The sequence below is a fragment of the Sinocyclocheilus grahami genome, unplaced genomic scaffold (assembly GCF_001515645.1).
Source record: "Sinocyclocheilus grahami isolate Dianchi unplaced genomic scaffold, SAMN03320097.WGS_v1.1 scaffold473.1, whole genome shotgun sequence".
Classification (NCBI taxonomy): domain Eukaryota; kingdom Metazoa; phylum Chordata; class Actinopteri; order Cypriniformes; family Cyprinidae; genus Sinocyclocheilus; species Sinocyclocheilus grahami.
Genome location: NW_015505652.1, coordinates 165,029 through 192,493, shown reverse-complemented (window position 1 = coordinate 192,493; position 27,465 = coordinate 165,029). Strand labels below are relative to the sequence as shown.

Here is a 27,465-nt window from a genome sequence, read left to right as displayed (position 1 = left end):
CACCTTATAATCTTTAAAATGATGCAAGTCTCAAATAGTTACCTCGTAAAACCTTGAAAAAAAAATTAAAATTAAAAATTTTAAATGACTCACTTGGTGTCAAAGCTGCCATATTTCGTAATAAAACATCCCTAGTTTATTGATTACCGTGTGCATGTCACCTTCCCATAATGCACTGGGTAAATCAGTTATCAATAACCTCCAAGTTCCACTTCTGCTTCAAGTTTGTTATTGACTGTCTCAAGATAATCTGTGAAAGGTGTAAAACAAACATGAGAACTTTTTTTTTTTGAGTTTGTTAGAAAAATTATCCTTCTCTGACTACAAACATATTAAAGGCTGTATGATACTCCCAAACACTTTTGTTCTATCAGCCATCAACTTGAGGGTGCAGACGGAAACGTGTCAAAAGTGGCAGGTGGTCAGAGGAGTTGTGCTGGTTGGGAAGACCGCTAACCTTCTGGAGTTCATCTTCCTCCACCAGGGATAACCTGCCCAGCAGCTGCAGACCCTTCTCTGGTGGCACACTGCATTCTGGGTAAACGAGGGAAAAAAACAGTGCCATGGTAACCAGCAGCAGCAGAAATTTTGCAGTTGAATGTACTGCACTGCAGCAAACTGCAGCATCAGAGGTCACATGATTACAGGAGCAGTGATATAACATGTACATTGATAGTCCAGTGGCATCAGCTTCTTCTTTGAGGATCCTTAAAGGAATAGTTCACCCAAAAATATTAATTTGCTGAAAACGTATTCACTTTCAGGCTATTCCAAGTTTTTTTTGAGAAATGTATCATTGTGTCACTTACTCACCAATGTATCCTCTGCAGTGAATGGATGCCATCAGAATGAGAGTTCAAACAGATGATAAAAACATCACAATAATCCACAAGTAATCCACACGACTCCAGTTCATCATTTAACATCATGTGAAGTAAAAGCTGCTTGTTTATAATAAATAAATCTGTCATTAGTGTGCTTTTAATTTAAGCCCTCTATCCATAATATTGCTTTCTCCAGTAAAAAAGTAATTTGTCTGAATCAGGAGAGAAATATGCACAAAGAGAGAGAATCAGGAGAGACTGTTTACAAACAAAAACAGTCCAAAAAAAGATCTAAACAAATATGCTGTTGGATTTTGATCTGAAAGGACAACAGGGTACGGACTTTTTCACTGGAGGAAGCCTTATGTATATTTTAAAGTTAAAATTATGGATTTTTTTTAACACATAGCTTTTCACTTCATAAAATAGGGTTAGGGACTGGAGACATGTGGATTATTCTGTTTTTAGTCAGCTGTTTGAACTCATTCTGACGGCACCCATTCACTGCAGAGGATCCATTGGTGAGCAAGTGATGTAATTCTACAATTCTGATGAAGAATGCGGTGACAGCAACCACAATAGCTGTAGAATTAAATAATCTGATTTTCTATTTGAAATTAAATTTTACATTACACAACAACAATTTCAGAGCATTTCCAAGGAATTTAAAAGAGAATAGAAATGGTCGAACCTGCTTGAGTCATCACATCCCCCAGAGCTGCAGAGTAGAAGATGTAATCGACGGTTATGGCTGTCCGTGAGTGGCATGTGGTGATCTCTGGGTGACCGCTCTCTTTCAGGTAGTGGGAGTATGCAGAGGTCAGCTTCAAACAGTGCTCGATGCTGGGCTTGATAAAACTACAAACAGATCACATGAGAGAAGAATAATTAGTGTTTGAATTTAAAGATCGACTCGCTGAGAAAAGACGCTTCACAGGACTTAAATAGGACACTTCACTTTGAGCTGTCCAATCTCTTCACCTTAAATTTGCTCAACAGCACTGACTGTCAAGTCAGTTAGGTTTTAAAACATCAATGGCTGAGGAACACAAAAGATATACAGAAACTAGGGGTAAGAAGATGTAATATTGTAATAATTTTATCAACGTGACTGGGATGACTAAATCAACCAAGGCCCTGTAGAGATATGGATTTATATTTACCCATCCAGTTCTGCTTGCTCTAAATCCCTCAAATCAGAATCTGTGAAAAGAATTTAAACTAAATGTTAGAATGAAATCTTTAAAGTTATTCCAGAATGCCATTAAGGTTGGGACTGCCTCTGTTTAAATCAATATTACTGTATAATATGGCCCAAAAAAAGGATTCTGACACTTAAGCCACACTTAAAAATGTATGCATAACATTGCATTAAATAACAAAATACCAAAGCAAGTGGCATTTGCCAAAGGCTTAAATGATAAAACAATTAAGTTAAAAATAAGTATCTGGATACTTATTGTGTAAACTTGAGAACAAATTATATCATACATGCACTACAACTCCTCTTGTACACTGACACCAACTAGTTAAGAGTCACTGCAAAAATCACTTCAAAAGAAATAACATTTCAACACACTGTGGAACATAATGTTATTTATCTGTCAGTGTTCTAATAAATGTTCTTGGCAATGATTATCTGTTTACATTATATGTAATAAGGACTGAAAGGTGACCTGTTGTTCGGCTTTCATACTGGCACTGCTGAGAGATGCCCAGACTTCTGGGCCAAATTGGCACAGTTAGAATACGCTGTCCCCTCGGGTTCTCCTCCTGTCCTGACACCTGCAAAATCAACAAGTCATACCTTTTAAAATGTGTCCGAAAAAAAATCAGAGTGAGGAAATGTTGCAGGATTCTCTACCTTTCCGATAGGCAAGTCATCATATTCCAGTCTGCGGTCCCTAATAAAGTGATACAGGGGAGACCAGGGAACGGAGTTAAAATCCCCACAGAGCACCACAGGACAAATGCTGCTGTCAGGTAACTGGGCCACCCGGCTTATCTCTGCCAGCAGCATTGCCAGCTGGGCCAGTTTAATGTCCCCACGTCTAGGGTTGTACAGTAAATGTGTGTTGGCCACACAGATGTTGGTGAGGGAGCTATGGGGGTCAATGGGCCGGAGCAGCACAATCAGGCCCACGTTATCACGGTCCAGTAGAGGGATGCCATGCCGGAAATACTCCACAGGGTGACAGGAGACCAAAGAGAAGCGCTCGCGTTTGAAGACCACAGCACATCCGTCAGGCTTCAGTCCCGTTCTCTGTTTGTATTCACAATGGTAGCCTGTTTTATGGGCCAAGGATTGCAGCATTAAAAATGAAGTATTCTATTCATCACTATTTATTGTTTCATAAATACAGTACGTTTCAAAAGTCCACTTTATTTTGCAGTGTAATTAATTTTTTCCCATTTCAATAACATCATAATATTTCTTTTTCTAATTAATCATTGCTTTTATTCAGCAGGAATGCATTGAAATGATTAAGTGGCAGTTAAGTGACACGCTTTTACATTGTTAAAAAAATATTTTAAATACATGCTTGCTGTTGTTTTTTGAATATTCTATTCATCAAAAATTCCTGAAAAAATTAATCACGGTATATATTAGGCAGCACAAAAGTTTAACATCGATCAATAGGAAATGGGTTCAATTACACTTTCAAGTATATTAAAATAGAAATGATTTTAAACTGATAAAATTTCACAATATTACACAAACACAAAATTTTTTTATCCAATAAAAAAAAAAGACTTTTATACAGTAGTGTACATGCCAAGAAAATATTCAGAATAATATACAACATCTAAAGTCCTCAACAAAACTAAATATACACCGAGACATCAAGGAAGTAAAGTACCTAAAGATTCTAGTGAGGGTTTGATTTGTTGCTTATAGTGGTCCTCTTGCACCTCCTGCAGGCACATTATCTATAGAGAAAAAGTTATTGCAGATATTTAAGGAAATCATCTACTCCTGCCCACTGAGCATAACAGATAAAGAACATAAACATAAAATGAACATTGTTCTGCTATTCATTCACAAATGGATCATTCACTTACATCAGCACTGTGCTGTTCCAGCTCTTTGATGATGTTTGGATACCTATGGCACCAATTCAGAATTGGAGGATGACAGTGTCTGTAAAGGTACGTGTTATCACAGAGCAGATCTTGTGAGAGGATATTGTAGGACATCACAGAAAAGTCAAATGGCCATTTTTGTCTCCCTCCATTCATAGACGGTGCAGCATTACAGAGGTGAGAAAGATCCTCCCAATGTCTCTTTAACTCTGTTGAGGTAAAAGATTGGGCTTTTTATGGACAACTACATTAGCAACAATAACAATACATCAATTTAAATTAAAATTCAAGTTTAAATCATTCACCTGGTGTGGATGGAGACTTGTTTGGGTCTGATGGAAATTTTCCAGGAGGAACTGGAGCGCCGGTTACATTGCGTAGCCATTCATGACTTCCTTTTGGACTCCTGCTGCCTTTTGGAGGCGAACGTTCGGGTGAGCGCTGAGATTTATCCCCTGCTTGGCTCCCGTCTGTGCTCCTCTTTCTTTTCTGTGGTGGCTCGCTATTACAGTGGTCCATCAGACCTGCAGAAAGCTGAAGGCCTCGTCTGGGTTGAGCGTGTGGCAGTATTCCAGTTTGCCTCCAGGAGCTCCAGTTGTATGGATTTGGAGGTCTTGGGGGCCTACAGGAGGGGTGTCTGACAGTGCTGAAGGAGGACGAGGGATGCTGCAGGTGGGATGGATATGTCGACCATAAATGACCAGGCTGATACCAGTGTCTCCAGTGGTAGTAAACGGTCTGAGCTGGCGGAAAGCCCACTGTGCTCAGGTAACGGCCAAACATGGGGTGACTGCAAGAGGAAAGATAAATAACACCACAGAGCAAAATCTTTGAAATATTTTCCAGGATTCAGAAAACACTAACTGTAGTTAACTGAAATATGGTACAATCATTGGAACGATCTGTTAGTGTTTATAAATGTATTTATGCAACTATTTCCCCCCAAAAAATAACATGATTTAAATAGAAACTAAGCATGGAAATAAGGAAATGAGTAGTTACATTATTAAATATGAAAAATAAATATACATGATTAACTACATCAGAATGTTTCCGTAAATACCGTAAAATGAAACTTAATTTAGTCTGTTAAAATCCTCTATAATTGTTTTAGAATAATATTATTATAATATTATCATGTTGTTTTGTATTTCAATACAGTCAGCAGCAAAAGCAAATCTCACAATTCAAATATGAACTTACTTTGGAGACGCTCCTGGTCTGACATAGTTAACATTCGTGTGTCGACGCATGTAGCGCCCTATTATCATAAAACGACCCTTTCTAGCACCATCTTTGCTGAGTGAAACTCAAAAAACTATTGTGAAAACGCGTCTACTGTTAGCTGTTGCATGCTAGCAAAACAGACACACAGATGGCGTTTGAATATGACGTCACTCGACATTGTCCGATTCCAATTCGTGAACGAATCGTTCAGTGAGTCGGATCTTTTCTATTGAGTCGACGCTTGTTAAGCGTGCAAGTTGCACGATAGAGATTGGAGTGACGGCGCGAAAAGTGAGTAGCAGAAAATAAACGTACTGGAATGTTTATTTTTTGATTGTAAGACATTTTAATATACATATTCGAAAGAGAGTTAGTATTTACATTTATGCATTTGGGAGACTACTTATAGTGGGTTAAAGTACCTTTTTAATCATTTTAAAATACATTTTTGTAGTATTTATATTATAGCAGTAAAATACCGTTTTTAGATAGATTTTTTATATGAATGCAAATTATGTTTCGGTTTTAATGACTCGTTTAATTAAGAACTGAATCATGGCTGCAACAAACTGAACTAAAAATCCGTAATAAACAGCAGCATATGGATGTATTGGAACGTTTTAAAGTATGGAATGTGTAGTCGCTAGGTTAAAGACTGTTACATGATGTAAAAGAACTACTGAAATGTTTTGGTCCGGTTCATTGAAATGAACTGATCGAAAGAATCGATTCGCGGAAAAGAATCAAACTCGTCGGACTAGGCATGACGGAAAGCGTGATGTAACAAAATACTACAACAGTCGTGCACAAGCAAATTTGTTAGTCGCTGCAAATGTTTTGAGCATATTGATGATAACGCTGAGCAAGCAATTGCCGTTTTATAAAGTCTAGATCGATAGAGTATTCATTAGAAACGCGTTGGCTATTCGGCCGCGTTTCACTTACCGGTGTATTTTACCGATAAAACTATGATGCAATTTGAATATTTCTTACCCGAGAATCCACGATAAACACAAAGCCGAACTTTCGATCCAGATATTAAATGATTGTTGTCGATGTCCCATTGAAATGCTCAGATTGTTGGTGCATGTCTGTCTTCTGTCTGTGGATGGTTCGTGCTCTGTTACTGTGACATAATTTTGGACGACACCGTGGTTTTAGTCACTGGCCTTTTCCTGTTAAAAATAAAGAATCTATTTATTTATGCAACTAATTTGTGATTTATTCAGTTTATGTCAAATTAAATATTTTATCATATCAAGGAAAAAAACGTAACTATTAGAGGGACAAATTTAATTGTGTTATGTATTATGTGAACATATGTTGTAACCACTAGAGGTCACTCTTGTATTGTGGCTTTACTCTACTCAATATACACATGGTCTTTTCACAAGTAAAATTCTTAACCTTAAATTTATTCTTTACTAGGATCCTGGGTTATCTTGACTGGTTTGTGTCTTGTCACACATTTAATATATTCTTGGGTCAGTCATTAACCATGAGCAGTGAAGTTTCAAGATTTAACAGTGTAAATTTGTAAACCCTACTTATTTGCATATTTAAAGGAACACTCTACTATTTTTGAAAATAGGCTCATTTTCCAACTCCCCTAGAGTTAAACAGTTGAGTTTGACCGTTTTCGAATCCATTCAGCCGATCTCCGGGTCTGGTGGTAGCCCTTTTAGCTGTAGCTTAGCATAGATCATTGAATCTGATTAGACCATTAGCATCTCGCTCAAAAATGACCAAAGAGTTTCGATATTTTTCCTATTTAAAACTTGACTCTTCTGTAGTTACATCGTGTACTAAGACCGACAGAAAATGAAAAGTTGCGATTTTCTAGGCCGATATGGCTAGGAACTATACTCTCATTCCGGCGTAATAATCAAGGAACTTTGCTGCCGTACCATGGGTGCAGCAGGCGCAATGATATTACGCAGCGCCTGAAAATAGTCCCCAGCACGCTCCCTGTGCAAGCAGGTGGTCACGTCAGGTTGGTTATGTTGACGGAATTTAGCGTATTTTCAGGCGCTGCGTAATATCATTGCGCCTGCTGCACCCATGGTACGGCAGCAAAGTTACTTGATTATTACACCGGAATGAGAGTATAGTTTCTAGCCATATCGGCCTAGAAAATCACAACTCTTCATTTTCCGTCGGTCTTAGTACACGATGTAACTACAGAAGATTCAAGTTTTAAATAGGAAAAATATAGAAACTCTTTGGTCATTTTTGAGCGAGATGCTAACGGTCTAATCAGATTCAATGATCTATGCTAAGCTACAGCTAAAAGTGCTACCGCCAGACCCGGAGATCGGCTGAATGGATTCGAAAATGGTCAAACTCAACTGTTTAACTCTAGGGGAGTAGGAAAATGAGCCTATTTTCAAAAATAGTAGAGTGTTCCTTTTAAGACGTCATGTGACCTGCTTAATAATTTTAAATGATCTGTGGAAATGTCACCATGTAGATTCGCTCTAGTGAGTCCAGAAGTGTCCTGAAACATACAGCAAAAATACTCATGTTTTTATGACTCCAGTTATTAATGAATTAAGACTAAGTGCTAGAAAGTTGTTACAGTTGTACAAAGTGCGTTAATGAAGTAAGTACTGAGGCAGTTTATGATTGGCTGTTTGATTCTAAACCTCTCACTATATTATTTTAGGGATATAGAACATCTCTGGAGCAGGACTTCAAAACTCAGGCTTATGAAATCAGCGCTAAGTGTGCTTTTCTTACATTTTGATGTGAACCAGAATGCTAAGTACTGTAGCTACAGGGGCTGGACAAAATAATGCGAACACCTGAGAAATGGCAATATTTATTAAAGTCCATAAAAACATCTGCCAGTTGGAGGAAGGAATCTACATCTCACCCTTCTCTCCAAAACCGTACAAAGTGGTTTGATAATATTCAAGCAAGTTCAAGTTCATTTTGGTGCTCCAACTGTCCAGGTTTTATGATCATGACATAATATGCTTCTAGTTTTAGCATTGGTGTCTGTGATAAAAGCTTTAGCAGCTGCAGCTCTTTCATGGATGTTGGCTTTGTGAAGATCTCTATGGTTGGTTTTCATGGAAACAGAGTCATTAAGGATAAATATTGAGGTTTGCTGTCACTTTGCTGTGGTAATATTGTGTTGTTTGCACACAGTCCTTCTTAGTGTTTGATCGTCCCTTTCATACACTTTCAGTTTTCGCCCATTATTCGTCTTCACCGATGTCTTGCCGTACTTTGTGGATGCGATCATAACCATAAAGACTTGTTCTTAAAGGGTTAGTTCACCCAAAAATGAAAATTCTGTCATTAATTACTCACCCTCATGTCGTTCCAAACCCGTAAGACCTTTTTTTAATCTTCGGAACACAAATTAAGATATTTTTTATTAATTCTGACAGCTCTCTGACCCTACCATAGACAGCAATGTAAATAACATGATCAAGCTCCAGAAACGTAGCAAGGAGATCGGTAAAATAATCCATGTGACCTCAGGGGTTCAACTTTAATTTTACGAAGCTACGAGAATACTTTTTGTACTCAAAGAAAACAAAAATAATGACTTTATTCAACAATTCGTCTCCTCCGTGTCAGCCTGGTGCCATTTTGGAGAGTATCCACTGAATGTAAACAGCGTATGCTGTTCTGTGTCAGCTGCGTCACGTGGATACGTTTTCTATGTTTATTTACGCTTTGATTTGAATTAAAACAATGTATCCGTGTGGTTTCGGTTGACACAGAACAGCACATGATGTTTGCGTTCAGTGGATATTCTCCAAAATGGCGCTAGGGTGACGCGGAGGAGACGAATTGTTGTATAAAGTCGTTATTTTTGTTTTCTTTGCGTATAAAAAGTATTCTCGTAGCTTTGTAAAATTACGGTTGAAGCCCTGATGTCACATGGATTATTTTACCAATCTCCATGCTACGTTTCTCGACCTTGATCGTGGTAATTACATTGCTGTCTATGGGAGGGTCAGAGAGCTCTCAAAATTAATAAAAAATATCTTAATTTGTGTTCCCGAAGATGAACGGAGGTCTTACGGGTTTAGAAAGACATGAGAGTGAGTAATTAATGACAGGATTTTAATTTCTTGGGTGAACTAACCCTTTAAGTCACCAACAAATTGGGCTGTTAAGGTTACAGACGCTCCTGCTAAATAGGATCCCAAGATTTGGCCTTGTTGGAAGTCTGACAAGTCAACCATTTCACAGATCACTTGTGCTACACACTGCTTAAAACAACTTATACTATATATACAAGAATATAGACAACAAATAGATAAATAAAAAATAATTGTACATTTATATCAACGCTTATAATAATGGGTATTCACAATTTTTTCTAACTGTATATGACTGCATAGATGAATCCAACTTGCAGATTACCTTATGTTCAATATTTGTGATATTGTTAATGTGAGCATCAAAATGTGCCATAAACAATGAAGTCATGGTCCCACAAATCCAAACTTTTTTGTTATTTTTGATAAGGCGGCTGGCTGATCAACGCTCTCCAGCCATCTGTCTGGCAGCATGACCCTATATACCACCGACACGGCCCATTAGCTCATATTGCTGTGCCTTTGCTGCATAAATACCAGTTTTAGAGGACATTTCTGTAAAATCATTATTTGGGGAGGCTGTCAAACCGATAAGTAAATAAACAAATAAATATGCTGAAATGTCTTCATTTACTAAATATAAATTGGTTGGATGGTGGGTGTAATTTGGCGTAGAAAGCGTGTTGATCAGGTTGACACAGCAAGGGACATTAGAAGAGGAGGTGTCGTGCTGTAATTGGAGGTAATACTGAGAGAAAGACTATAATTAGGAGACAGTGAACTGCAACATTTTGTTGAAATGAGCTGGGGTTTGCATTGAAAAAGGAGACGTCTCAGAAAGGATTCATTATTTTTAGTTCTGCTTTAAAATTTCCATGCAGAAAATTATCATGCAAAAACGCAGGGATGAAACATTAACCGCTTCTTTTATAACACTTGTCAGCCTCAGCAGTTCTGAGGTTCACCTTGGTCCTTCTGACCACACAGACATCGAATATTAAACATCTGCAGATAACCGTGAGGCAGGCCAGGTTAAAGAAGTGTCACGGTAACTGGGTCAAAGTAGACGAAGGTCTTGCATTAATTTAGTCTGATGTGTGAAATGCATTTTCAAGTCTTTCCTTCCCCAAGGACAGTATGAGAAAAAGGGTCATTGAGAAATGAGACACTTTGAAAAGAAATAGAGAGACTGGAGAACTGTTTAGGATGTCACAGCAATGAAACATCTGAATTTATTGCAATATTTTAAAAACCCATAAACCCAATCAGCTCATTTTCCACCAATGAATGCAAAAGACACAAATTACATGACATGTACTCTCATTATAGTGTTATTATTATGAAGCTTGTCATGTGTGTAAAGTAATAGAAATACTGTTTGGTATTACTCTCGTCGTTTTGTAGTGTCGAAGGCCCAGAGGTTTATTACAAGTCAGTCTTTACGTGAAACATCAGGTGGCAGGCGTAGAAGTAGATTAGTAGTTTAGCGAGCAAAGGCCATTCCCATCTCATTCTTTAATAGGATCAAGCTGGTGTGTAAAATGTGACTTGAATTAAAATATAATTACCTTACAGCAAAGACAGGCCACCAGCGGCTCAGATCTATTGATTTAATAGTAATCGAGCATGGCTCCCATGTTCGGCTGGTGGGAAATCGAGCCGCTTTTTAATCAGTGTTGTTTTATATTGTCTCTCCAAAAGGACTGATCTTCAATCATGTTCACAGTTTTACACATGTAAATTTCCATGCAGACCATGCAGAAAATTATCATGCAAAAACGCAGGGATGAAACATTAACCGCTTCTTTTATAACACTTGTCAGCCTCAGCAGTTCTGAGGTTCACCTTGGTCCTTCTGACCACACAGACATCGAATATTAAACATCTGCAGATAACCGTGAGGCAGGCCAGGTTAAAGAAGTGTCACGGTAACTGGGTCAAAGTAGACGAAGGTCTTGCATTAATTTAGTCTGATGTGTGAAATGCATTTTCAAGTCTTTCCTTCCCCAAGGACAGTATGAGAAAAAGGGTCATTGAGAAATGAGACACTTTGAAAAGAAATAGAGAGACTGGAGAACTGTTTAGGATGTCACAGCAATGAAACATCTGAATTTATTGCAATATTTTAAAAACCCATAAACCCAATCAGCTCATTTTCCACCAATGAATGCAAAAGACACAAATTACATGATTAACAGATTAACATGATTATTTTAATGTACAGTACTCTCATTATAGTGTTATTATTATGAAGCTTGTCATGTGTGTAAAGTAATAGAAATACTGTTTGGTATTACTCTCGTCGTTTTGTAGTGTCGAAGGCCCAGAGGTTTATTACAAGTCAGTCTTTACGTGAAACATCAGGTGGCAGGCGTAGAAGTAGATTAGTAGTTTAGCGAGCAAAGGCCATTCCCATCTCATTCTTTAATAGGATCAAGCTGGTGTGTAAAATGTGACTTGAATTAAAATATAATTACCTTACAGCAAAGACAGGCCACCAGCGGCTCAGATCTATTGATTTAATAGTAATCGAGCATGACTCCCATGTTCGGCTGGTTGGAAATCGAGCCGCTTTTTAATCAGTGTTGTTTTATATTGTCTCTCCAAAAGGACTGATCTTCAATCATGTTCACAGTTTTACACATGTAAATATTATTATTGGAATAGAAAATGGATTTTTGGTTATGTTATGCCATAGGGTTCTGTATGGGACATTTATTTGTTTATGAAAAATACACTAAATATAAATATGCACTACTATTCAAAAGTTTTTGGTCAGTAAGAATTAATTAATTTATTTGAGAAAGAGATTAATACTTTCATTCAGCAGGGACACATTTAATCAAATGTGACAGACATTTTATATTGTTACAAAATATTTGCTTTACAAGTAAACGCTTTTCTTTCAAGTTCAGATTAAGCAGAACAGTTTTCAACGTTGATAATAATAAGAAATGTTTCTTGAGAATATTAGAATGGTTTCTGAAGGATCATGTGACACTGAAGACTGCAGTAATGCTTGCTGAAAACACACAGGAATAACATAGTAACAGAGTTATTTTAAATGGTAATCTTATTTTACCGTTTATTTTTACTGTATTTTTGATCAAATAGATTCAGCTTTGGTGAGCATAAGACATCTTTTGAAAAACTTTGCTAAAATCTGACCTCAAACTTTTGAATTAAAGTGTAAAGAGTAACAGTAACTATAAATGTACTAATATACTGTAAATGTTCCACAAACTCTATATTATATTATTTATTATATTATATTTACAGTGACAGATATTTACACTGTAGAGTGTATTATTGTGTGAACTGTCATACCATCTGAGTGATATATTGCTATATATAGCTGCTCTGGTCACAGTTTAAGATGGAACAATTCTGTTTAGGATGTCTTCTTAAGATGCATCGCACTATCCATTGCTTAAATCTGACATCTGAGTGACACAGACAGCGCTACATGGCAAAGGTTGATCTGGATAGATTAAGAGAGGATACTCCTTAGATCTTATGAATATTATGAACTCTCTCTTTAAGCATCTGAGTAGCTGGTCTCAAGCCCCACATCCATGCCACGTCTCAGATCAGTGGGCAGATCTAAAATATATCTGTATTCTCATTATCTAGAACATTCACCGTTTAAAAAAATGCATATTCACTGAGCTGATTATCATTCTGTCTCAGGCTAGATTTAGCTAAAATAAAATGTGTTAAAATAAAGAATGAGGGCACAGTTTATTTACTTGACATAGTCTTTTACAGGTTAAAAGAGATCGATAGATAGACTAACATTTAAAAAATAAATAAAGTATGGTCAGTAAGATTTTTTTTAAATGTTTTTGATAGAAGTTGTTCACCAAGGCTGCATTTATTTGATTAAAAAAATATTGATATCATGATCTGACTATTAAAGTATGTTTCAGCAGTAAAATAAAACACTACTCATAATGATAGACAGTTGATTATCATTCTGTCTCAGGCTAGATTTAGCTAAAATAAAATGTGTTAAAATAAAGAATGAGGGCACAGTTTATTTACTTGACATAGTCTTTTACAGGTTAAAAGAGATCGATAGATAGACTAACATTTAAAAAATAAATAAAGTATGGTCAGTAAGATTTTTTAAAAATGTTTTTGATAGAAGTTGTTCACCAAGGCTGCATTTATTTGATTAAAAAAAATATTGATATCATGATCTGACTATTAAAGTATGTTTCAGCAGTAAAATAAAACACTACTCATAATGATAGACAGTGCCAGCACGATATAAAAGGATTCAGACATCAGCCAATGACCTTGTTCATGTAGCTAATTAATCTGTTTTTGTGGCTCTCTGTGGCATATCTTAAGCACAATTCAGAGAGAACTCTAAAATGACATAATTTGAGACATTACGAGACTCATTACTGTTGCCTTTTGTTGAGTTAAATGCAGTGAAATGTATTCCATATATAAAAGTGTAGTAGTATTTAATTTAGAAAATACTGTGAAATATGAATAAAAAAATGCGAATTAGAGGCTTGCGTGTTTAACAGAAGTAATTCCCAGGCAAACAGGCCACTTAAATTTGTAATTTTTACTTCAAACTATGTATTTTTCAGGCCTATTTAGCTTCTAAGAAATTCTGTAAGTTATTTCTCTCCCTTGATATATAAATGTCTGAATATTGTAGGATAAATCAAACAAGAATATACTAAACATCCCCAGGGACCGGATTTTCTAGCGCATGTCAATGCGTTACGCTGAGGCGCTGCTGATTTAAATGTAAGATTATGTAACCACATTTCATTTCCAGAATCTGCACAGGTTAAAAAAAAGAAGTTGCTTTAAAGAATGTTGGTGAAATATAAGTTTATGTTTCACAGAAGAAAGAAATGTTCTTTCAGTTTTGGAACAACATGAGGGTAAGTAGCCTAAATAATGACAGATTTGTTCAGTTTTGGGTGAACTATCCCTTTAACACACTGAGTAAATGTGTTATCTAATTAACAGCTCTTTCTTCATATTTGTTTCGAAGAGAGATTTGTTTGAAGGATGCTGGCAGTCCTGTTACAGGAACTTTCTAGGTTGGGAAACAACCTAGATTTGAGGCCGTTTGTTGCGGTTTTGTGTTGGCTCTGGAACCGCGCTATAGGAAGCAGAACCGTCTGTGTTACAGGTTCAAAAGAGTGTGTTTACCCTTCCTTTCTGCTTGCAGCCGATGTAAAAAAAGACAGACTCACTCCACAGGGCTGTTATGTTGTATTCTCTGTATAAAATGTTAATGAACTGAGTGATACCGGAGACCCTCTGGTTTGTTTGAGGCGGTGGAAGTTGTACATTCGGCTCTCTGACAGCCGTAGTGTGTTCACCCGTTGTCTCAATTTCCAGTTGATTAATGTACCAAGACATGGGAATGCATCCTTCTCTGTAGGGAGGGAAAACGCATGCCAATTTGAAGTGTAATTTCATGCACTTCTACTGAGGCATTCAAATGTGTAAAAAAAGACACTTTTAGCCTTGTATTCCTTGCGGGATCAAGCGGCATGGTAAATGGGTTTGCATGATCTGATAGCTGTAGGATGGTGCGAGGCTTTTATGAAGGTGTTTTACTGGCATCTGTAAGACTCGAGTAATCCATAAGCATACTTCAGGCACAATGCATATTCTCAGCATGTATATTTCTACTTAGGTTTCATGTGCTGTATTTTGTTCTCTGAAATTTTCATTTTGAGCTCCATGAATACACTCCTGATAAAATGCACTTCAAGACAGATGATTTGCAGATGGAACAAGCAATAATGCGAGATGCATTTAAAAGGTTTTAATTTCCTTTTCCTTTTTTTTTTATCACATTCCCAATTCCAACAGGCTCGAATCTAACAGGCAATCTGCCACCACGATACCCAGAAGTGTTGTTGTAGTCTTTCTCCTGAGCTACAGCATAGAAAGTAATACAATATGGAGACCCCTTTTCTGTCAAGGAATAAACAAATTCTGACTTTTTCCTCAGAATTGCTAAATATAAATGCTGAATTGCAAGACATAAGCTCAGAATATATGTAAAGTCAGAACTGCAAGCTGGTGCGAATCATGGTGCAAGATATACTGTAAATTGCAATTTTGAGGGAGAAAGTAAGAATTGTGAGATGCAAACTCAGAATTGTGAGACAAAATATTCCATAAATTTTGCATGGCTACAAAAATGTCAGAGCAACATATCTTGTGCCACAAACTCAAAATTTCAAAATCTGAAAAGTGAGATGTGAATAGAAAAAAAAAATCAGATGAAAGCACAATGAAGTTGCCCAACTTGAGTAAGGCCAGAGTGGGAAGTTCATTTTGTGACTAAGCTTCTCACATTTAGCATCCCGCTGTTATGCTAGCCCTGACTACACTGTGTGTCAGAGATGTGAGAGGAGGATATCAACACATCCGCTACAATCCAGTCTCTGCATAATTTACAGCTCTAAGAACTTAAAATAGAGCCGAGTGCAATTGCAAGATGTGCTCCTGCATAACATTAGTCATACATCCTAAAGAGACTGTAGATATAATGCATAAATGAAACCGAACATTTAATTAAGCAGAGGCTAGATTATAGCTCTTGCATTTGCAGCCATTACTTTTCCTAAGATTTTAAACGGATTGTTTTAGCATTTCTCATTTGAATGTCACTTTGGATAAAACTGTCTGCTAAATGAATAAATGATCAATAGACAAAAAGCTCCAAATAAGCCTATGATTTCTAGATAGATAAAGACTAGCAGATTTGTTGCTCAAGTATGATGGAATAAAATTGCAAATAACAGCATGCCTGTGAATTGAGAAGCTGTTATCTGTTTGTTGGATTAGTTTAGTGGTAAATTCAATTTTACAATGCTACCATTCAAAATGTTGGGGTCAGTAAGATTTTTTTTTTTTTTAAAGAAATTTGTACTTTTATTCAGCAATGGCTCATTAAATTGATCAAAAGTGACAGCAAAGGCTTTTATAATGTTATAAAAGACTGTTTTTTAAACTTTTTATCCATTTATTCTTATTTTATTACAGACCAGGCTCTTTTTAAATCAGCTGGACATAGGGACTTTAATCATATTCGGAGCAAATCAGGTAACCCAAATTCAAATGACAAAAAGCCTCGTGCGACTTCGCAATGCATCTTGATAATTGCGCATTTGCTTTGTATCTTGGTTTACTCGGGGTCGATAAGCAATATGCTTACAGATGGATGTATTCATTTTGGAGACACTGATGGATGAGAGCAGGGGAGAAATCAATCTCTCTTTCCTTTCAGGTATTGATCACTTGTTCAGGAGAGTTCCGTGTATCGGGACATGTATTAGAGGCCAGGATGTGAGGAAGTGTAAAGATGTTTAAATCAGTGTTGTTAAACGTGACAATGGGGCTTTATTATAGCCTTGTGGGGCTTCAGCGCGGAGAATACATTTAAGCACAGATAATAGAGTTGATAATGTATACAAAAGCACATAATATGTGTGAATTTATGTTTAAAGCTTTTAATTCGACTATAAAGCGTGCTATACGTTTTTTATTACGAGTCATTATTTAAAAAAAGAGTCCATCTTATCAAATCATATACAGTCAAACCAAAATTTCTTCACCTTCAACATTTGTCACATTATCACAGTTTATTCGCTATAGTTTAGAAAATGGAAATAAAATATCAAAATAGCTCAGCTGTGTCAGAACAAATTCAAGAACAAGAACGAATCAGGTTGAATAGCTGTCAGCTGTTAAATTTAAGTACACAATTAGATAATACCAATTTAGGTCAACCAATTACCAAGCAATGCTTAATTTAGTTCAGTCTGTGGTGTAAAAAGTTCGCATTAGCAATTAAAGAAAAAACACTTAAGCAAAACATGGTCAGGTCAAAGTGTCTGAATAATTTTTGGTCCCACATTTTTATCAATTTTACTGTTAGTCCACTCTGAAGAATCTTTGGGTGTAATATGCCACAGTTTACATTATTTTGCTATCCTCACTTACATAAACGAACTATAGTGTTCTGCACCCTCTAGTAAAAAATATATCAAAAATTATATCTAGTTTCTGAATAATATTTGGTTTGACTGTATCTATATCTTTTAACATCCTTTAACATTTATTGAACACATTAAGCTTTATAAAAACAAGTAATTCATTAAACACCCTGACTCTTTTTAGATGGCAATTTACAGGATTATAAGAATAATATGATGAGCTGTTATGCTTAAAAAGGGTGTTTTCAGTTACATTATTCTACAAATACATTTTTACTCTTTCAAGACTCAGTCACAATTCTAGGTTGTTTTTCTGGTGGATAGAAAGGTGTTGCTATTTGGTTACTGTGGTTTTCTTTTTGCTAGGGCATCGCTTGGTGCTTGCTAGTGTGTTTTGCTTCAATTCAAAGAGTTGCTATGATATTCTGGTCTCTAGATATGACCTGGTTCCTCCTATAATGCAAGTTTTGGGCTTTTTTGTCTGCTTTTATCATCTGCCAAGTTAGATAGAAATGTAATAGCACACCTCATCATACCGCATAATTTAAACTAACATTTATGGCTGTAGTACAAATATTACAGGACAAGTTACATGCCAACTTGGTTGATTTGTTTACATCCCTACCCGTAAGAAGGAGCAAAAATAACCTTGTTGCTTGCCACAGCCACATTTCAGGCCTTTACTAAGCTCTGCATTAATTAAACAAGATGTTCCAGCATCTAATACATGGTTGAGCGCAGAAGTGAAATCTGCCTCCCTTGTATTCTACTATTAGTGGTCTTGTAGCATTTCTGAGCAGTCTATTCTGCTCTGCACCTCAAGTAGAAACCCACAGGACTGCCAGCATGTAGCGGCGGTTTCAGTCAGTGCACCGTGATCATCTTCACAGCCTGTTGTTATCTCCACAAAACAAAATCCAACCTGCTGTCAAATTACTCACCATTGAACAGCTGCTCCTGAGAGCCACAATGGCATTACAGCCAGGCATGTTGCCAGCCTCTGACCCAAATCGCAGAGAGTGCACATGCATTGGTTTTCTTTTAAACACACTCCAATAGAACTAAGTTGTTATTTCATTGATTTAGATGGAGTCGTAATTAATGCTCGGTCCCTGGATTACTACGAGGAAGTTTGATAGGTTCTCTCACTGCATCAGACACATGCTAACCTAAAAAATATTACTGTTCTATTCTGCTCACTGGGAATTATTTGGCAGTTTCTTCTGTGCTCAACAGGACAGTCTGTCCTGCTGCTCTAACTAGACAACAAGACTTTTATTTAGGGATGCACGATATATCGGCCACCATATCGGTATCGGCCCATATCGGCTCATTTTCTCTGTTATCGGTATCGGCCTGATAAGAAAATTTGGCCGATATCTTAAAGCCGATAAATAATGCATTATTTCCTTCAGAGACACTTCAGATGCGCGCTGTTTTAAACGTACACCGTTCAAACTAGGCTGCTTATGTTGAAGTGTTTGGGATGTGGCTTTTAATGATGAGACCTTTTTTGTAATCAGGCTCTCAAAAAGTATATAACAATTTGGATATAGATTTATCGGCCAACATATCGGTTATCGGCTTTCAAAAATAAAGAATAATCGGTTATCGGTATCGGCCAAAATTTTCATATCGGTGCATCCCTACTTTTATTCTTGTTGATGTTTTTTTTCCTAAAGGTAAATGAAAGGCAAAGAAAATGCATATGGGTAGTCAAGATTTTTTTTCAAAGATCTAGCCAAAAGTGACAATAAAGACTTTTTACATTGATGATAAAAAAATGTTTCTTGAGCACCAAATCAGCATATTAGAATTATGGCTTTCAGGAATAAATTAAAACTTTTCATTTAAAAATTGTAATAATTGTAATAATATTTCACAATATTACTGTTTTTTTGATCAAATAAATATAGCCTTTGTGAACAGAAGAGACTTCTTTAAAAAAAATACATATATCTTTAAATACCATACGTTTGAACAATAGATTAAATACTGTATATATTTCTTTTTTTAATATATTTTATGTATAGATGATTTTTGTTTTAACATTTGAGACCTATGCTTTTAATACTAAGCAATGAATATCTTATTTTAAATGCAAAAAACTTTTCAAATGTCAATTATCTAAACTAAGAAAAGAAAAACATCAATATATGAATGAAATGATGCATTTATGTATGTATATATGTGTATATGTATACTGTCAAAGTACCAAGTTGTTTTCCATTTAGAATGCTGCTTATCATGCATTTCATTAGTTTGTATTCTGTATAGATTCGATCAGCGCTTTTAACACTCTGACTTTAAAGCCCACATCCACCGCATGGAGAAACAGTTATATTCTGACATCCTAACCTGTCTCTCCTTGCACAATCCGATCAGCCCTTTGTGTAGGAGGAATTCATTAACAAAAGTTTACCTGAAATTCTCTACACGGTTAGCCTTGTAGCCTTCTTCAATGTCTGAATAAAGCTCTCCCTATCCACACAGCTCCTTGGCCGCATTTACACTGCAAGACCTAATGTGCGGATCCAATATTCTGACACATATTTGATTTTTTTCATCTCGTCTGTTTATGGTTTTTACTGTGTATTTGCCAAAATGAGCATTTGACCGTTCAGCCGTATTATTATTAGCGTGCATGCACTTATTAATGTGAGATTACAGTCTCAGGGATTGAATGATCCATCATGGCCCTTAAAAATGTGATGTTTTGGACCCCACTTTCATTGTTTCATTGTCTTCAAAGTATCTTATTTTGTGTCCCCCAGAAGAAAGAAAATCATACAGGAACAACATGAGGGTGGGTAAATCATGTTTTGGGTGAACTGTCCCTTTAAGGAATGTGTGTTAGAAAAGGTTATCCAAGGACAACTGCAGTTATGGTCTTTTTTAAAGCGCCACTTCATTGTCGTTGGAATTTACATTCAAATGTCACATTGACTAACTCACCTTGCTTTGTTTATGTGCTGTCGGCTTATTCTCTGAGTCAGTTCATAGCCACTTTACCACATCACACAATAGTCTACAGTTTTAACACTCTGACTTTAAAGCCCACATCCACCGCATGGAGAAACAGTTATATTCTGACATCCTAACCTGTCTCTCCTTGCACAATCCGATCAGCCCTTTGTGTAGGAGGAATTCATTAACAAAAGTTTACCTGAAATTCTCTACACGGTTAGCCTTGTAGCCTTCTTCAATGTCTGAATAAAGCTCTCCCTATCCACACAGCTCCTTGGCCGCATTTACACTGCAAGACCTAATGTGCGGATCCAATATTCTGACACATATTTGATTTTTTTCATCTCGTCTGTTTATGGTTTTTACTGTTTATTTGCCAAAATGAGCATTTGACCGTTCAGCCGTATTATTGTTAGCGTGCATGCACATATTAATGTGAGATTACAGTCTCGGATTGAATGGTCCATCATGGCCCTTAAAAATTTGATGTTTTGGACCCCACTTTCATTGTTTCATTGTCTTCAAAGTATCTTATTTTGTGTCCCCCAGAAGAAAGAAAATCATACAGGAACAACATGAGGGTGGGTAAATCATGTTTTGGGTGAACTGTCCCTTTAAGGAATGTGTGTTAGAAAAGGTTATCCAAGGACAACTGCAGTTATGGTCTTTTTTAAAGCGCCACTTCATTGTCGTTGGAATTTACATTCAAATGTCACATTGACTAACTCACCTTGCTTTGTTTATGTGCTGTCGGCTTATTCTCTGAGTCAGTTCATAGCCACTTTACCACATCACACAATAGTCTACAGGCAAGTGATAAGGCCGGATCACAAATGTGTTGCTGCTGCTGGCTGCAGCTTCAAACACCTTGAATCTCTGATACCTTTCCAAAGATCCACCTCCGGAGTGTTCTGTCTGAGGTCAGCTTTACTCAGCCAGCTGGAACAGCTGTCCCGGCATTTGTTTCACTAGAGAAACACTGATCGCCTCAGATGTACCTTGCAGGTCCTGTCAGCTCTGTGCGGCTTCCCGGTGAGAAACATGCTGAGTGAGCGCATACACAAGAGGTTGTTTGGCAGGGTGTTTTACATTCTTAATACTGCAGCACTTAATATTTATACTAACCAGATCTCTGTAGTATATTATTATTTTTGAGGGCTAGATCTGTTTTGTATCTCTTGGTCATTTTGTACTTATCAACTATTCATCTAAGAAGTTTGTGGTAGCTGCAGCTATCTGCTCACTGGCCCATGAAGACCTTGATCCTTTGGCTGCAATATGGTCCAGAATTTATGGTGCAAGTCACACAAGACTAGGTAAATGGTTTATCTTTGTTTATTATATATATATATATATATATATATATATATATACTGTTAAAAATGTATATGCGAGGAAAGTCGCTTAGATTAAAGCATCTGACAAAATCATAAATGTAAATGTATTGTTTATTTAAAAGTGCAGCAAATTATTACAATTTGTAATTATTGCAAATTAAAATAACTGTAATTGAATTTATTTCCGTGATGGAAAATCCTTCATGATCCTTCAGAAATCATTCTAGTGCTGCTTAATATTTTTTTGTGAAAACCGTAATACAATTTTAGAATTCTTTGATGAATAAAAAGTTAAAATAACAGCATGTATATCATATAGAAATCTTTTGCAACATTAAAAATATGTAGCATTATATGTGACCCTGGACCACAAACCCAGTCATACCCCTGACCCAGTCAGCTTTCCATTGATGTATGGTTTGTTAGGATAGGACAATATTTGGTCGAGATACAACTATTTGAAAATCTGGAATTCGAGGGTGCAAAAAAAAAATCGAAATATTGAGAAAATCACCTTTAAAGTTGTCCAAATGAAGTCCTTATCAATGCATATTACTAATCAAAAATTACGTTTTGATATATTTATGGTTGGAAATTTACAAAATATATTCATGGAACATGATCTTTACTTAATATCCTAATGATTTTTGGCATAAAAGTAAAATCTGTAATTTTGACCCATGCAATATATTGTTGGCTATTGCTACAAATACAGGTGCATCTCAATAAATAAGAATGTCGTGGAAAAGTTCATTTATTTCAGTAATTCAACTCAAATTGTGAAACTCGTGTATTAAATAAATTCAATGCACACAGACTGAAGTAGTTTAAGTCTTTTGTTCTTTTAATTGTGATGATTTTGGCTCACATTGAACAAAAAAAAAAAATCGAAATATTGAGAAAATCACCTTTAAAGTTGTCCAAATGAAGTCCTTATCAATGCATATTACTAATCAAAAATTACGTTTTGATATATTTATGGTTGGAAATTTACAAAATATATTCATGGAACATGATCTTTACTTAATATCCTAATGATTTTTGGCATAAAAGTAAAATCTGTAATTTTGACCCATGCAATATATTGTTGGCTATTGCTACAAATACAGGTGCATCTCAATAAATAAGAATGTCGTGGAAAAGTTCATTTATTTCAGTAATTCAACTCAAATTGTGAAACTCGTGTATTAAATAAATTCAATGCACACAGACTGAAGTAGTTTAAGTCTTTTGTTCTTTTAATTGTGATGATTTTGGCTCACATTGAACAAAAACCCACTCTAATCAACATTGAGCAAGGCACTGAACCCCCAACTGCTCCCCGGGCGCCGCAGCATAAATGGCTGCCCACTGCTCCGGGTGTGTGTTCACGGTTTGTGTGTGTTCATTGCTGTGTGTGTGCACTTTGGATGGATAAATGCAGAGCACTAATTCCGAGTATGGGTCACCACACTTGGCCACATGTCATGTCACTTTCACTTTCATTATATTTGGCTTCCAGCCAGCTCGTATCCTCTGACAGATGTCTGTAGGCCAGTATGTTAGATAGAGTTTCTCCCTCGTGAACCCTGGATAAGGGGAAGTCAAAGCAATTCACACATTTGCACCAAAAACCCACCTGAGTGCTGTAATCAATTAGCACTGTTACACGGTCACATTAAAGAAGGACATGTTCATTAGAATCTAATCAATTGTCTCTAAGGGATCATTTGGAGCCTCTTATTTATTTATATAATTATGAAAATCTTTTTACATTTGCTTTCATATACATATTGCATTTAGCATCATAGTGATCATTCTTTATTATTAACAAACTGCTCTCTGCAATACTGGATTCTAATCTGTCAATCAAGCTGTGTTTTCATATTTTTTATAATATACAGGAAAGATATTTTTTGTTATATATTTAATGTTTTGTAGCCATGTAAAAAGTGGGATCATTTACAGACTCTGTTTCACATTGCTTTCATATACATACAATTATCATCATTGTGATCATTATTTATTAATTATTAAATGGTTTTCTGGAATACTGGATTCTAATTAAATGACATCATCCAGCATTTTTATAGTCTTTACAGTGACTGTAATCATACACTCTAAAAAATGCTTTTATTATTTATTTTTCAATTGTTATTAAATGACTTTATGGAATACTGGATTCTAATTGGCCAATCACATCTTCCAGCATTTTTATATTTCATAATCTTTACCGTGACTGTATCATTATTAGTATTACTGTAATATTATTGCCACATTCATCTTGTTGCTAGCCAGATTGTGTTGTAGATTGTACTGGACTATTTTTTTCCCCTATTTTTTATTTTTTATGGCTGATATACAGGTTACATTATCAATCTTTCATATTTTTTGTTATACATTTCATGTTTTTTGGTGAGTAGCCATGTAGAAATCAGGATCATTTACAGTTATTTCTGCAAAATAAACTCTAACAGGATGATCTTGCATCACAAGATCTGTTAAACTATAGATATAACATGGATATAATTCTGAATGCATTTCGCAAAAAATCTAAACTTCGCTTGCTGTGTCTGAGACACTTCTGTTACTTCTGTGTAAGCTGGTTCCCCACAACTTGCATTTAACAACTGACAAATGGCAGTGTGCTTATGCAGTTTAAAATGGCTCTAGTGTTCAGCATAATGCTTTCCTATCGTTAAATATATCTATTGCTTCTCAGCACATTGGACATTGTATTGATTTGGGAATTTAAAGCTTCATTCTGCCTATGTGAGATGCAGTTAAGTACATTGGTCTTGTCTTTCTCTTTTCTTTCTGATCCAAATGGGAGTTGGACAACGACAAAAGCAAAGAGCAAAAATTAACTGTTTCTTGTTTGACCTGAATGTTAGAAAATCATTTGAATGACAGCATTCATTTCAGGGACTTAACAGAAACTGAGGCAATGCATTAAACATAACCGACTTTTAAATCAAATTTAAAGTCAAAAACTGAGCATGCTCTGTATTTGTCCCATATTTTTTCGGAGCCTAGAGAGGCATGCCAAAAAGGTCTGCGTTCCCCTGTAAGTGTGTATGAACACATTCAAAGTTAATTTACATCTTTAGCTCTCCTTTTCTTTAAAATAATCAATCAGTGCTGCTCTATTTTCACTTCTAAAGCACAGATATGCTGGCAGAGGCTGCAATCTTTCTCCCTATGATTTCATCTGTGGGATGTTTCCTATCAAAGCCAGCTAGTCCTCAAACAAGTCTCATATCCTCAATTTGAAGCTGTTCCACATTTTGGCAGGGCTCTGTGTGTGTGTGTGTGTGTGTGTTTGTGTCTGTGTGTCGTTGCTCATGAAAGAAGTGACACGAGCAGTGATCTCTGTTGCTTCATCTGTTTCATCATCTGTGTTAATGTCAGGTTCAGATATTCTTTTATATAAGTGGTTTGCACCCAATAGAGCGGACATATCTTCGAAAACAGGATTTTTCTGGATCTTTTGAAATAAAAAAAGTTTGATGTACCATGTAGACACGCTCTGACATCCATAAAGCAAAGCTTTTTCCCAGTCCACGAGACTGTTTATGGAGATTTATGCAGCAAAAATGGATATTGGTGTCACACCCATGAGCAGATTTACATACAACCACCTACGTTTCCATATCCGCTCCTATTTGATATTCAGAAGATTTGTGGGAGTGTTGCTACTGATTTTACATCTGAAAAGGTTAGCCAATCATAATAAAGGTCATTGTCAAGTTTGAGGTCTGTAAGATGTTTTAATTTTTTTTGAAAGAAGCAGTTTATGCTTATCCTGGCTGCATTAATTTGATCAAAAATACATTATAGACAGTAACACTGTGAAATATTATTACAATTAAGATGTCATTTATTCCTGTGATGGCAAAGCTGAATTTTCAGCACCATTACTCCAGTCTTCAGTGTCACATGATCCTTCAGAAATCATTCTAATATGCTGAACTTACAAAACTGATATATATGTTTGTTTGGTATATTTCAGCATTGTTTTGTGAGCCAGTCAGTAGAAACTGCTATTAAAAGATGTGACTGTGCCAACTATATCGGATCCACCAGCAATCCCACGACCTGTAAGTAACCAGTTTCCTTTTAAATGTTTCATCAGAGGAGGGTATTAAAAATATAAAAGTCATTTTAGGCTGACAGACACCCGAGTAACTGAAATGACACAGTGACCCAAACCGTGTTACAGTAACTCATCAGCACAGTGAACCCAGCACATAATGCAAAATGCCAGTCACAGACACTTAGACTTATCTGGAGAAACTTAATAACAAGGCTTCACAGGAATAAGCTCTTGGAGCTGTCGGCGCAGAATCACAATAGGCTGATGAAATGGCTTAATCAGCCCCCTTCTAACCATTCATCTGAATCCTTCAATATTATCCCACCTCGGCAGGAATTACGCTATGATTCCGTGCGAAAGACAGATACAGAAAGAGAGAGATGATTAGCGTCTTATCCTGCCAGAACACTAGTTTTTACCCAGACTGCCTTGCTCTTCCTGTTGACACGTGTGCTGTAGCCATCCATCCTCCTGTTGGGCACGTTCAAGTGATTCAGCACGCTGCCAAAACCAATATGACTGATCTCTTGTTGTAAAACATATTTGTATGCAGTTTCTTTTCTGTGTCGCTACAATGCCTTGTTTTTATGAGCATACTTATTAAGTATCCTAAGTGAGGCCCTTCTTGAATGGAAATATTTGATGAACTCTCATGAATGTGATTCTTCAATTCTGCCCACCAAGGCTGCATTTATTTGAATAAAAATATCTTAAAAACAGTAATATTATGAAATAATATTATATTTTATTTTATGAAATAGCAAAGATGAATTTTCAGCATCATATTCCAGTCTTCAGTGCCACATGATCCTTCAGAAATCATTCTAATATGCTGATTTGGTGCTTAAGAAGCATTTATTATATTATCAGTGCTGAAAACAGTTGTGCTGCTTAATATTTTTGTGAAAAGCAAGAACTTTTTTTAGTGAATAGAACATTCAAAAGAACAGGATTTATTTGGGGGGGAAACCTTTTACCATTATAAATGTCTTTTATTTAATTAAATGCATCCTTGCATTTCCTTTATTTGATTAATTAAATGCATCCATATATATATTTCATTTCAGCACTTTTAAAAATTTCAATTAAACACAATTAAATGTTTTGAAGCTATTACAATGTATGCTTTAAAGTCATGATTGTTTCTTTAAAGGGGTCCTATTATGCTCTTTTACAAAGTCTTGATTTTGTTTTGGGGGTGTACTAGAACAGTGTTTCTCAACCAGGGGTCCATGGACCCCTAGTGGTCCTTGACCAGGGGGTCCGTATGAAGTATGAATTTTTGTATAAATTTAGTATATTTTGACATGACATGTTCCCATGAAAGAAAAATCCAATATAGCTGATGATATGGCCAAATACTGGACAAGTCAACTAACTTAAATTATACTTGACTGCATTTGGTCCTCACAAAGACACAAATGATACATAGATGAGTACATTTTGTTCTGGGGGGATGGTTCTGAATTGGACTGGGGTCCAGTATGCCAAAAGGTTGAGATTCACTGCACTAGAACATGCTCTCATGCTTAGTGGTTCGAAAAATGCATTATTTTTCATATAATTTACATTATTAAAATACCTTTCTCCCCAGCCTGGCACAAACGGCTCGATTAGTTCCGGGCTTGATGAAGGCCTGCCTTCCAAAAAACAAAATGTGTTGTGATTGGTTAGCTGTCCCAGTGCGTTGTGATTGGCGAACAACTTAGATGGTGTTTCAGTACTGCCACGCCCCTTGCTCCGTCTTTCAACAAAAACTTTTGTGTGAATCCGGCACTGTACTCCCTCATGTTGTGGAAGCTGTCCTCAGTAAAATGCACAGCACACAATAGCAAATTGGGGTTATAATGCTCAGGAACAGAGTTAAAAAATAAATTGCAACCACTGTTTCCTGACATC

The 27,465-nt window shown here is 36.3% G+C and overlaps 1 protein-coding gene and 1 long non-coding RNA gene across 3 annotated transcripts in view; one reads left to right on the top strand and one right to left on the bottom strand.

Annotated features, from left to right (window-relative positions):
- Positions 1-6,274, bottom strand: angel2 (angel homolog 2 (Drosophila)). Of its 2 annotated transcripts, none has more exons than XM_016235648.1 (9): positions 6,129-6,274; positions 4,214-4,698; positions 3,888-4,117; positions 3,686-3,755; positions 2,689-3,110; positions 2,501-2,609; positions 1,988-2,027; positions 1,516-1,682; positions 1-534 (listed from the first exon to the last, which is right to left on the bottom strand). In XM_016235648.1, exons 1-9 carry the CDS (start codon positions 6,197-6,199, stop codon positions 371-373), a joined length of 1,758 nt encoding a protein of 585 aa, XP_016091134.1. In that variant the 5' UTR covers positions 6,200-6,274; the 3' UTR covers positions 1-370. The 2 variants fall into 2 exon arrangements, with proteins under 2 accessions (XP_016091134.1, XP_016091135.1); XM_016235649.1 differs by lacking the exon at positions 6,129-6,274 and adding an exon at positions 5,112-5,282.
- LOC107553462 (uncharacterized) overlaps positions 5,369-27,465 on the top strand; it is a 38,327-nt gene continuing 16,230 nt past the window's right edge. The window contains exon 1 of the long non-coding RNA XR_001604966.1: positions 5,369-5,426. This is a non-coding gene — a long non-coding RNA (uncharacterized lncRNA). The remainder of the gene's footprint in view (positions 5,427-27,465) is intronic.